At 45.3% G+C, this 13,926-nt stretch overlaps 1 protein-coding gene across 1 annotated transcript in view; it reads left to right on the forward strand.

Annotated features, from left to right (window-relative positions):
- The window catches only part of LOC143927219 (uncharacterized), a 57,610-nt gene that overhangs the window by 9,862 nt on the left and 33,822 nt on the right, over positions 1 to 13,926 (forward strand). Inside the window, 5 exon segments of the mRNA XM_077451207.1 lie at positions 4,273 to 4,407; positions 4,496 to 4,696; positions 7,637 to 7,813; positions 7,902 to 8,025; positions 8,912 to 10,147. Coding sequence (XP_077307333.1) covers positions 4,273 to 4,407; positions 4,496 to 4,696; positions 7,637 to 7,813; positions 7,902 to 8,025; positions 8,912 to 10,147 — 1,873 coding nt within the window.

Genomic DNA, 13,926 nt, shown 5'->3' on the forward strand with positions numbered 1-13,926 from the left:
TGGTTTGTTTGGGGGACAGGAGCCACACTGGGGCGGATGTTTTGTCAGCTCTGCAGGGGCAGGCCGAGAGGTGGTTGACGCCATGCCAGCTTAAGCCAGGAATTGTGGTTTGCAACAATGGCACCAACCTCCTCTCCGCCCTCCGACAGGGACAACTGACCCATGTGCCCTGTGTAGCTCACGTCCTTAACCTGGTGGTGCAGCGGTTCTTGGGCAGGTACCCCGGCTTACAGGATGTCCTGAAGCAGGCCAGGAAATTCTGTGTGCATTTCCGCCGATCATTTAAAGCCTGTGCTCGGCTGGCTGAGCTCCAAAAGGAGTTGAACCTGCCCAAGAACCGCCTTATATGTGACATGCCCACTAGGTGGAACTCAACGTTGGCCATGCTGCAGCGGCTGCACACGCAGCAGAGGGCCATCAATGAGTACCTGTGTGACTACGGCACCAGGACAGGGTCAGGGGAGCTCGGATTTTTCTCACCACGCCAGTGGGGCATGATCAGGGATGCATGCACTGTCCTGTCACCGTTTGAGGAGGCCACAAGGATGGTGAGCAGTGACAGTGCATGCATCAGTGACACTGTACCTCTTGGAGCATACGCTGCGTGGAATAATGGACAGGGCACTTGAGGCAGAACAGAGGCAGGAAGAGGAGGACTTCCTTGCCTCTCAAGGCCCCCTTTATCCAGACAGTGTTCCTGCTGTGCCACCCATCACACAGGAAGAGGAGGAGGATGATTGTGTCAGCATGGAGGTGGAGGCTGGCACTCAGCATCAGCAGCAGTCTTGTAGGGATGATTTACAGTCCCAAGAAACACGTGGACTTGTACGTGGCTGGGAGGAGGTAGCTGCGGATCATGTTGTCCTTAGTGACCCAGAGGACTCCGGACTGAATGCCTCAGCTAACCTACGCTGCATGGCCTCCCTGATCCTGCAAAGCCTGCAGAAGGATCCTCGTATTCTTCGGATCAAGGAGAGGGACCATTACTGGTTGGCCACTCTCCTTGATCCACGGTACAAGGGTAAGGTTGCCGACCTTATCTTGCCATCGCAGAGGGAGCAGAGGATGAGACATCTCCGGGAGGCCTTGCAGAAAGGTCTGTGCAACGCGTTCCCAGAGACTGGGAGGTTACAAACTCCTGGTCCTGGACAACGTGTTGCTGAGGCATCGGTCAGAAGGAGCGGTAGAGAAGGTGGCCGTCTGACTGATGCTTTCAGACAATTTTTTAGTCCGCAGCCCCAAGGTATGATCGGTTCCAGCAACCATCGCCAGCTTCTGATTTACATGGAGCAGGAATACCTAGGGGCAAGGTCAGACTTGGACACCTTTCCCACCGAAAATCCTCTGGCTTACTGGGTCTTGAGGATGGATCACTGGCCAGAGCTTGCACAGTATGCAATTGAGCTACTGGCCTGTCTTGCATTAAGCGTTCTTTCGGAACGCACCTTCAGTGCTGCTGGTGGCTTTGTTACCGATCACAGGGTGCGCCTGTCCACCGAATCAGTTGATCGACTGACCTTCATCAAGATGAATCAGTCTTGGATCACCCACAGCTACCAAGCACCTGAAGCTGATGTAACCGAATACATTTTTTTTCTTCCTATGCTGAGTGACTGTCCTGTTATGTTGATTGTCTATCCTCTTCCTCCTCCGATGATATGTTGGAAGAACATTTCTGTTTCTGGGTGATGCCATCAGCCCAATTTTTCTGCCCCTGTTTAACAGGGGCGTTTAAGTACAATTTTTGATGCAATGCTTTGCAGCAGGGCTAATTCCTGCAATAAAACTAGAGTATATGGGAGAGGTTGCAGTGTCGTGGCACCAGCACCAGTGCCTAAGGCCCAATTTTTCTGCCCCTGTTTAACAGGGGCGTTTAAGTACAATTTTTGATGCAATGCTTTGCAGCAGGGCTAATTCCTGCAATAAAACTAGAGTATATGGGAGAGGTTGCAGTGTCGTGGCACCAGCACCAGTGCCTAAGGCCCAATTTTTCTGCCCCTGTTTAACAGGGACATGTAATTACAATTCTTGATATAATATTTCACTGGAGGGCCCGTTCCTGTGCCCACCCAGAGTAACTGTGAGGACTTATAGTGTTGTGGCACCAGCACCACAACCACCAAAGGTCAATTTTTCTACCACTGTTCAACAATGGCATGTAATTGCAATTCTTGATATAATCGTTCACAGCAGGGCGCTCCAGCGCCCACCAAGAGTCACTTTGAGGGCTTACAATGTTGTGGCAAAACCAACACCTTGTTCCGCCATTTCTGCAGAGCATATAGGGCAGGCCCCTACTTTCAAACATCCAACTTAGAAACATCTCCTACTTGCAAACGGAAGGAGACAACAGCAAGTGAGATGAAAAAAGATGGATGACAAAAAAAATTATACAGGGGTGATAACCCTTCCCTATGTTTTCCAAAAAGCTTAAAAATTTTTTTTTTGACTGGAGCTACACTTTAAAAATGTACCAGTTGAAAATTACAAACAGATTCAACTTAACACAACAAACCTACACAGTCCCTGTCTTGTTTACACCGCCTGTATACTGCTGTCCTGAGTATATAGGGCCTGGGGGCCACACGCATTTCCTTTTTTTAATATGGGTACGGGGTTCCCCTTAATATGCGTACAAGACCCAAAGGGGCTGGTAATGGGCAGGGAGGGCTACCCATGCCATTTTTCTCAATGATTTTCAACCATATTGCAGGAACCAGATATAACATTAAAACCGCAAGCAGCTTTAAATGATGTTATTTCCGTTAAATGTCATTTTGTGCAGGGACTGTTCTAAACACGGGAAACACGTGGCACTTCACAGGCATACTACAGACACCCCCAGGCACCATATTTAACCACTTCCCACCCGGCCAATGTATATATATGGCCGGGTGGGAGCCGCCTGCTCCTGATAGGACGTTCGGGAACGTCATTCAGGAGCAGCGGGATCGCGCCCGCGCAGCGGCGCGATCCCGATGTGCTCGTGTCACCCGGACACGGCACATCTCAGATCGGCAGGAGGGCTCTGTGATTGGCCCTCCTGATCACATGACGGCCGTGTCCAATCACGGCCGTCATGTGATGTAAACAAACAGCCGGTTGCTAGGCAATCGGCTCTCCTCTCCTCACACGGAAGTCACCGCTGAGAAGAGGAGAGCAGAACGCTGCAGCCGGCTGATGATCAGTGAGTATGGGCTGCTTTTCACAGCTTTTTACTCACTGATCATCAGTGTAGTGTAAACACACAACACACCACACAGTGAAAACACAGTCCCCACATATGTCCCCAAAACACACATGTCCCCAAAACATACATGTCCCCAAATAATAAAAACACATGTCCCTAATAATAAAAACATGTCCCCCACATATGTCCCACTAAAATCACATGTCCCAATGATTATCTGCACACATATGTACGTGATCACCTGCACACATATGTACATGATCATTTGCGTACATATGTCCGTGATCACACAAACCAATTATTATACACTTAACGGAATTTTTTTTACCAAAAACATGTAGCAGAATACATTTTGGCTTAAATTTATGACAAAATTTGATTTTATTGGATTTCTTTTCAAATAGAAAAAAGAAAATATTGTTTTTTTCCCAAATTTCCGCTTTTTTTGCGCTTATATCGCAAAAAAAAAAAACGGAGTCGTGAATAAATAACACCAAAATAAAGCTCTATTTGTGCGAACAAAATGATAACAATTTCATTTGGGTACAGTGTAGCATGACCGCGCAATTGTCACTGAAAGCGCTAGAGCGCTGAAAGCTGAAAATTGGGCTGGGAAGGAAGGGGGTGAAAGTGCCCTGTATTGAAGTGGTTAAAGGAATATTTCACTTTTTTTTCCACTTTAATCGTCATTAAAATCAGTGCTCCCGCCAAAACGGCCGTTTTTAAAACTTTTTTTTGCATTGACCCATGTCCCCTGGGGCAGGAGCCAGGTCCCCAAACACTTTTTAGGACAGTATCTTGCATATTAGCCGTTGAAATTAGCACTTTTAATTTTGAACGTTCAAGTCCCATAGACTTCAATGGGGTTCTAATGTTCGTACGAATTTGGGGTCCGTTCGAAAGTTCTGGTGCGAACCGAACCGGGGGGGGTGTTCGGCTCATCCCTACTGGAGAGGTGAGGAGGATTCTGGGAGGTCACATGACATCACTCTTATCTCTATTAATAAAACACAGACCTGACTGGAGAGGTGAGGAGGATTCTGGGATTCTAACATGATATTCCTATTGTTTCCTCAATACAGAGATTTCCTCTTGTGAAGTCCGGTGATCATATGACCATCACAGTGCCTCCATGTGACTCCCTAAAACCTGAGAGACACAACATGGAGAAGATTCTAGAAGTCACCAAGAAGATGATGGAGCTGCTGACAGGAGAGGTGAGGAGGATTCTGGGAATTCTGGGACATTATCCAGTAAAAGACAAGGGATGTGTCTGGGTGGTGACTGTATCATTGTGTGTGTCAGGTTCCTATAAGGTGTCAGGATGTCACTGCCTATTTCTCCATGGAGGAGTGGGAGTATTTAGAAGAACACAAGGATCTCTACAAGGATGTCATGATGGAAAATCAGCAGTATTTGATTTTTGTGATGAATGTAAGGAAGGAATATTCCCTGAATGAGATATTGAACCTCACTGTGGAGATCCTCAGCCTGCTGACTGGAGAGGTGAGTGTAATGAAAGGGTTAAATCTGACTCCTCTGTACACTGGTATGTATTCAGAGTCACTTTAAGTCTTCTGATGTTCTTCTAATCCAGTATTTCTCAACTTTTTTGCCTTCGAGGAACCCTTGGCAAAATATTTTAGATCTGGGGTAACCCCTAAAATAATTTTCAGATCAACACCTCATGGAACATCAGTGTGATCAGTATACTGTTGATATAACAATTATTGATTTTAGAAATAGCATTAAATAATAGAATACATTTTAAAACTTACTTCTTTAATGTGGAACTTAGGCTGGCTTTTTTCTACAGAAATGCTAGATTTTGGGTTGAACTTGTGATATGCACACACCAGGGCAGGGCACAGGGGAGTCACTAGGCAAGAGCACAGGGAGGTCACCATGACAAGTCACAGAGGAGTCACTTCACCAGGTCAGGGCAGAGGGGGGTGATCAGGTCAGGGCAGAGGGGGTGACCAGATCAGGGCAGAGGGGTGTGACCAGGTTAGGGCAGGTACTGTGGCAACCGCGAACACCTGCAGAGGGCAGTGTGTTTCCTTACAGTACAGGAAAATTACTGCAAAGGGGGTGAACAAGCCCTAAAGGCTATTTTAGGTAGGGGAATTGTGAATGCAATTGTACTAGCAGTGACATTCAACAAGGAATCTCTCTAGAAAAAAACGTATTAAAAGTCAGGAGCAAAAAATTCTGTAGCTGTTGACTTTTAATGAAAGGACACTTACCTGTGTAGGAATCCAGTACCTTCCTCAACATGGCTAGTTCTTCACTAGTCTTCAGTTTCCTGGTGTTGGCATCCTAACTGTGGGCAGCTGGCTGTGCTGCTTTCTGCTTCACAGCCGCCTGCCCACTGTGCATGGGCAATCCGCGCTGCTCTATCTAACTGGCCCTGCAGTCTCCTTTAGACATGTGCATTTGGTTTCGTTCTGATTCAAAATTCGGACGAATTTTCATTATTCGGACATTCGGATGCATCCGAATTACCGAATTACAATGCTAACGAATTCAACTGAATTTGGCCGAAATTCGACTCAATACCGGATTCGAAATGATTTCAACATGATTCGACATTATTTGAACCGCATTCGAAAATATTTTGTGACCTAACTTTAGGACCATGTATCTCGGGGTCACTTGGTGCTAGAAACTCCAAATTTGGATATGTTGTAGTGCTAGTACTAAATTTGGGGTTTCTAGCTATAAGTGACCCCGAGATATGTGGCCCCAAAATCAGGTCGCAAAATGTCATTCTCTGCTGCAGAAAAGTGCTTGACATTTTGTGACCCGAATTTGGGGTCGCGTATCTGGGGATCACTTGGTGCTAGAAACTCCAAACACAATAGTACTAGCACTACAACATATCCAAATTTGGAGTTTCTAGCACCAAGTGATCCCGAGATACATGGCCCTAAAGTCGGGTCACAAAATATTTTCGAATGCGGTTGAAATAATGTCGAATCATGTTGAAATCATTTCGAATGCGGTAGAAATATTTTCGAATTTGGTTGAAATATTTTCGAATTTGGACGATTTTTCGAATTCGGTAGAAAACTAAACGAAATCCGAAAACGAATTTACGTAAGTTAACAAATATAACTAAACGAAATTAATGAATTAAAACGAAACTAAACTAATTTTTTCCTTTTGCACATGTCTAGTCTCCTTGGACCTGTGATGTGTCCCAGAAGGCTGGAAGAAGGAGGAGAACTTTTGTTCAGATCGCCTAGGCATTCTGAGTGGAAGTGGGAGCAGGTACCTACTCCCCCCCCCAAAGAAAATGACATGCCAAATGTGGCAGAGGAGGAGGGGACTTAAAACAGAACTTTCTGCTTTAACTAGATAAGTCAGTAAACAGTTAATTAGAAATAGTTGATCAGTGAGATATAGATTTGGTAATGAGAGTGTATGGCGGGGAAAGAAGAGTTGTATAGAATGGAGGCAGTGAACTGAAGGTAACCAGACTGGGAGAGAGGAGAGGGAAGCCTAGCTACATATAGTGTGCCAGGAGTGGTAAGCCCAGCTACATATAGTGGGAAGCCCAGCTACACATAGTGGGAGAGGAGTGGGAAGCCCAGCTACACATAGTGGGAGAGGAGTGGGAAGCCCAGCTACACATAGTAGGAAGCCCAGCTACACATAGTGGGAGAGGAGCGGGAAGCCCAGCTACACATAGTGGGAGAGGAGTGGGAAGCCCAGCTACATATAGTGGGAGAAGAGTGGGATGACCAACTATATAGAGTACCCTAAGCTGTGCTGGGAGAAGATAAAGGCAGAACAGAATACAGCTGGTTGGGAGAGCGATGAGGAGACAACAGGGAAGATATATAGGCTGGGCAGACAGGAGACCAGATAGATCAGACAAAACAAGGAGTACAGGAGTGAAGGACTGCAGTGAGCCACTAGGACACAATCAGAGATATCAGGGAAAAGGATCAGAACTTGATTGTAGGAAAGGGGGATGGGGGGCATATCTGAGAAGCAGAATCAGAATGGAAAGAATCTGGAGGGAAGAAATGAAGAGAAACGAAGTTGCAATCAGAAGAGAATATGAACGAGTCACACTGAGAGGGAGTGCAGCTAACATTCAGAGCACTGAGCCGCTCTGTCATAAAATGACAGGAAGACAAAAGAATGTAGATTAGCGGCTGCAAATGGACATGTTCGCTTCCTGGGCCCCCTCTGGAACTGATAGGGCACGGGCCCCATAAAGCAGAGCCGGTGGTACCCCCTTATCAGTGGCCTTGCACACAAGTACTATGAATACATAAAGTCTACATACTCTGATATTTGGTTATAGTACAAGATGGTGACATTGGGTATAGAAAATAACATCAGCATTGTTGCCAATCCCTGGAGAATAAATATAGAGCTGACCATAGAGGTAAGGGATTATGGGAGAGTGATATTTATCTTTGTATAACGCAGAGCTGTACAGTAATAATGATGAAAACTACAAGGAGATCTCATAATATGACCACAAGATCCTCGAGAATCCAGAATCCCATCACCATCCCCCCACCTCCATCCCCAATCCCGACAAAGCATAACATGCAGGAGATTCTAGAAGTCACCAAGAAGATGATGGAGCTGCTGACAGGAGAGGTGAGGAGGATTCTGGGAATTTTGGGACATTATCCAGTAAAAGACAAGGGATGTGTCTGGGTGGTGACTGTATCATTGTGTGTGTCAGGTTCCTATAAGGTGTCAGGATGTCACTGTCTATTTCTCCATGGAGGAGTGGGAGTATTTAGAAGGACACAAGGATCTCTACAAGGACGTCATGATGGACAATCAGCTGCCCCTCACATCACCGGGTAAGAGGAGATTTTATTGTAAAGGAGAGAGCAGTACGGAGGCTCCACCTAGATCCCCCACCATCTGATAAACACATAGAAACAATGTATTCGGTCTCAGGAGATGGGAGGCAGCGGTGTGGGACCTCTGCAACTTGTCTCATGTAAACATTTAAGCTTCCCATGATTACTGAATACCAATATTATGAGTCCTGACCCCTGCACTATATACTCTATGTTGTACATTACATCATTCTGATACTATATAGTCCTATCTGTTGTATCTTATGCAATATGTTGTACATTACATAGTCCTGACTTCTGCTCTCTCCCCTCCCCCCACTGCTATATATACACATAATATATATTCTCTTTTGTTACACCCATTTCCTACCAGCTGGATATTTTATATCTGATGATTTGATTGGGGCACAGACATTTACGTGTTGATAATAAGGCTCAAACAGAACGCTATAATTAGGGAGGAGTTTACCCAATTATGGTGGTCTTCAGGATCAGTCCAATCTTCATCTTGGTTGTTCTCCCCCCCACCCCATCCTCACTCTCTGACCTCTGGTGGGACTCAGCCCCGCTGTTATTCATAACTAAATAAGCAAGTGCAGGAAAGATGGCAATGAGTGATAGAGGGGGAGGGGACACTCGTCCTATAATCCCCCCCATCACTGTCACTCCTATAAAAGACAGTTCTCGTTGTGTCCTCACTCTCTGACTAAGGTCCATGAATAAAGAAATGATCTGGTAGGAGATCAGAGGACCCATTTACTAGTTACCTTGAGGGGGGAATTGTAAGATCCTCAGAGACAAAGCTGCCTGATGTGGGCGGAGTCCTGGTTTAAGGGAACCAATCAGCTCATGTCTAGTAATAATCTTTGTATTTCTATTTTAGTAGATGGACGGGAGATGAGGAAAACCTCAGAGGATTGTCTCACTTTGTCTCCAGACTGTAAAGTAGAAGATGAGGACATCACACAGTATAGTCCAGGAGAGAACCCGACTACCTCAAATGTCCATCCGGCACCACACAGTGTAGATGGACCATCGTATTCCTCTTATCCTGAGGAACCTCAGACTGTGCGGGACGGGACCGTCCTTTCAACAGAGAAGAGCTTTTCCTGTACTGAGTGCGGGAAGTGTTTCCATTCTGAATCCAAACTTAATGTGCATAAAAGAGCTCACACAGCAGAGAAGCCACATTCCTGTCTTGAGTGCGGGAAGTGTTTCCGGTTTAAATCTCAACTTAATGTGCATAAAAGTTCTCACACGGGGGAGAAGCCGTATTCCTGTTCTGAGTGCGGGAAGTGTTTTCTTTTTAAATCAAGGCTTGACGACCATAAAATATCACATTCGGGAGAAAAACCATATTCTTGTTCTGAGTGTGGAAAATCTTATTCACGGTTCTCACATCTTTACACACATCAAAAAGTCCACACGGGTGAGAAGCCGTATTCCTGTCCTGAGTGCGGGAAATGTTTTGTACTAAAATCAGAATGTTCAATACATCAGAGGTCTCACACAGGGGAGAAGCCATATTCCTGTTCTGAGTGTGGGAAATGTTTTTCACAGAAGCCCCATCTTTACACACATCAGAGATCTCACACGGGGGAGAAGCCGTATTCCTGTTCTGAGTGCGGTAAATGTTTTTCAATTCAGTCCAATCTTGAAAAACATAAGATGTTGCACACAGGGGAAAAGCCATATTCTTGCCCTGAGTGTGGGAAATGTTTTTCACAGAAGTTCAATCTTTACAGACATCTGAGATCTCACACAGAGGAGAAGCCATATTGCTGTCCTGGTTGTGGAAAATGTTTTTCAACGAAGTCCGTTCTTTCTATGCATCAGAATTCTCACACAGGGGAGAAGCCGTATTCCTGTCCTGAGTGCGGGAAATGTTTTTCAATGAAGCCCAATCTTTCCAGACATCAGAGGTCTCACACGGGGGAGAAGCCATATTCCTGTCCTGTTTGCAGGAAATGTTTTTCAATGAAGCCCAATCTTTCCAGACATCAGAGGTCTCACACGGGGGAGAAGCCATTTTCCTGTCCTGAGTGTGGGAAATGTTTTACACAGAAGTACAGTCTTTACAAACATCAGAGATTGCACACGGGGGAGAAGACACTTTCCTGTCCTGATTGAGGTAATTGTTCCTCACTGAAGTCCTGTCTGCCGGTACATCAGGGAAATGTCTTCTATGAATGTTGCTGGACATCACAGCTCTCATGTGGGGAAGAAGCACACCCTGATATACACCTCAGATATACTCCATGGCTGATCTTCATCATGTAAGAAACAGTTGATAAGGAGATCAGAGATCACCAAAGACATGGATGAAGTGTTGTACCGTGTTGGCCATTGATAGCAGTAGAAAAATAAAAATTGAGTCATTACATTTCATTGGCATTTTGTGGCGTAAGCTTTCACAAACACTTAAGCCATGTACACATGACCCAACTCTCCGGCAGACTAGGTCGAACAAAATGATTCCGTCGGACAATCCGATCATATGTGGGCTTCATCGGACCTTTTCCGTCGAACAATCTGATGGACTTTAGAAATAGAACATGTTTGAAATCTTTTCGATGGAACTCCACCGGAACCAGTTTCTATTAGGAAATCCGCTCGTCTGTATGCAGGTCCAACGGACCAACAATGAAGCAAGGGCAGCTATTGGCTACTGGCTATTGAACTTCCTTTTATAGTCCCGTTATACGTCATCATGTACAAATGAATGGACTTTCGAATGGACTTTAGTCTGTTCATGTGTGGGCAAGTCCGTTTGTTTGGAAGTCCATCGAAAGTCCGACGGAAAGACTGGTTGTGTGTATGCGGCATTAGAGGTCTATTTAACCACTTGAGACCCACGCTATAGCCGAATGACGGCTACAGCGCGGATCTCCTTTTCCGGGACTACGTCTATTGACGTAGTCCCGTGCACGAGCGGCCTGCGTGCCCCTTGAGGGGCGCGCTCTGTGATCGGCGAGTCTACGAGACTCGCCTGATCACCGATCCGTGCAAGGGGTCGATCCCGACCCCTTATCACGTGATCAACTGTCAGCCAATGACAGCTGATCATGTGATATAATGGAGCCGGTAATCGGCTATTATTCCTCCTCGCGCTGTCAGCGCGAGGAGAAAAAAAAAAAGCCGATCACCGGTCATCAGTCCCGATCACGGCCAGCCCTGCCAGTGCCCACCTGCCCCCTGCCAGTGCCCACCTGCCCCCTGCCAGTGCCACATTAATAAAAAGTGCCCCCGTCAGTGCCACCCAGCAGTGCTCACAGTGCCACCCAGCAGTGCCCACAATCTGCCTTAACAAATGTGCTGCACCCCAGTGCCACATATCCATGCCCATCAGTGTCATCTACCAGTGCCCAGCAGTGCCGCCCATCAGTCCCATCTATCAGTGGTACCTATCAGTGCCCATTATCCCTTATACTGCCAGAGCGGTTTTTGTATTATTATTTTTTTTTGCACACATGTTAAAATGTACATTTTTGTCCTGAAGATTAGTTTAGTACCCCCAAACATATATTATCTGAAAGCAGAGTCCCTGGAGAATAAAAGGATGGTAGTCCATGTCACATGATATTAGATCGGTGGTTTATCAAGTGTAAATTTCAGTAAGAAATACATTAAGTGTAATTTTAGAGCACGGTTGTAATATTTTACCCAGTTTTTTGGTAAAATATAAAAGATGAGGTTTGGTCGAGTAAATAAATACCCAACATGTCCAGCCCTAAAATTGTGTGTGCTGATGAAATAATCACAAACGTTGGTACTCAATATTTTCCCATGACGCTTTAAAAGCCTTTCCAGGTCCTGTGTGTAGAGGTAACCCAGAATAATGGATGTAGACTGATTTGCCTCATTCTGCCATGCATGGTGTTATGTATTATAGGTAGTGCAATCATTGTTTTTTATTATATAGACATCTGAAAAATGTTGTTTGTTTGTAAATAAGAGGGAACTCAAAGTTTTGGGGTGGGGTTTTAAATGCTTGGGTGCAATTACATTTTTTTCACATAACTTTATTGCTACCACTTAAGGGACAGATAAACCCCAATATGATAGCATTTTTTGTTGTGACAGGTTCTCTTTAATGAGACATCTGTAGTCTATCAGACCCCTCATGTCCCTCCTGCCCTCCACTGAAGATAATGGAGAGCAGATTATGCTTCCTTCTTACCCCCTCAATCTCCTCACATATCACAAACTTACTGAGTGACGTATCACTATGGATGTCACACCATTTCCTCAAAAGTAATCTTTCTAAACCTGAGCTTGTAATATTTCCTCCTCCCTTATCCCCTCCCTAGGACTTTACCATCAAGATCAGTGGCACAACCATTGGTCCCTCCACACATGCCAGGATGCTGGGTGTAATCCTAGACTCTGACCAATCCTCCACATCCAATCACCGGCTACATCTTGCCCCTTAACCTCCACAATGTTTCTAGAATTTGCCCCCTCCTGACTAACGACACCACAAAATAACTTATTCACTCCTTGGTTATTTCCCACCTCGACTACTGAAACTCTCTCCTCAATGGCTGACCTTTACACAGGCTATTCCTCCTTCGGTCTATTGCTGGTAGACTAATACACCTCACTAACCAATCCGTGACTGCTGCCCCTCTCTGCCAATCCCTTCACTGGCTTCCCCTCCCCCACTGTATAAAACACAAAATACTAACTGTGACTGACCTAGCCGGGACAGGTAGCTAATTAACATCGAGTTCATAGTATATGTCTGTTCTAATTATATTCCTGTGTGCAGTTTGTATTATTAGGGTAATATGATCAGGAGGGGGATGTCCTCCTATGGTGTATATATTCTGTATTAGTTTGTTCAAATAAACGTGTTCCAGCTTTGCAGCCAAATGAGTCCTGCCTAGTTCTTGGTTGTAATATGCGGCTATAATATCTGATATCGATCTTCAGATTGGAGGAAGCCGTATATGATGGAAGCACTCAAGCAGAGTGGGAAGCGATTCAGTTACACTAACCACAACATTCAAAAGCCTTCCACAGCATCACCCCCAGCTACATCACCAACCTCATCTGCAGATATCTCCCAAATCATCCTCTCTATACTTCCCAAGGCCTCCTGCTCTCTAGCTCCCTAGTTTTCTCCTCCAATACTCACCTCCAGGACTTAAAAGTGCTGCACAAACTTTTGGCGCTATATAAATACTGTAAATTAATAATAATAATTCACAGCTTCTCTGGCCACAGTGGTCAGGAATGATAGCAATGAACTCGAAAGTCACCTAATACATATCACTGCCGGGTTCATTCTAGCTACGGGGATCAGTGAGCGGATGTTCTCTGGTCTCTCTCTCTTCTACCCAGTGGCACCCACCATGCTAGGCCCATAGGTGGGATGGTGAAGCCCAACAAACATAGTGGTCATATGTGGAAACCATACAGCATCAGTTTGGAAAGCTTGCCCTGTGAGGATATCTGAGAGCGCATTTAGTCTTCACCAAAATGTTCCAGAAGGGTACTGCTGGTCTCTGTGACAAAAGATTCCACCATTGTAGGTAGGTTTTGTAATCTTTCCCTGAATATCGTAATTTGGCGATTTTCACCATTGGCGATGCCTATAAATGATCTAATCTTTGTGTTTCCCGATACGAGACTGGTAATATTATAGATTTCCATAACCAGGAATGAGATGAGGAAGGATCCATGTCGTGTCCAATCATGAAGCAGATTTCTGGCCTCACTAGAGGATCCTCTAATGTCCTCCAGGCAGTACAGTACAGGGCCAAAGTTATTTGCACTAACCCACTAATCCCCAGCTGACAGTTGAATGGACTGGATGAGGACACGTCATTAGTTGTTGGTACACTGAAAGTTTCTAATCCCCGAACAACCATTCTGAGCTGATATAGTTCAGAG

This window comes from Lithobates pipiens, unplaced genomic scaffold, assembly GCF_037356315.1.
Source record: "Lithobates pipiens isolate NorthernLeopardFrog02 unplaced genomic scaffold, aLitPip1_a1.2 Scaffold_23, whole genome shotgun sequence".
Classification (NCBI taxonomy): Eukaryota; Metazoa; Chordata; class Amphibia; order Anura; family Ranidae; genus Lithobates; species Lithobates pipiens.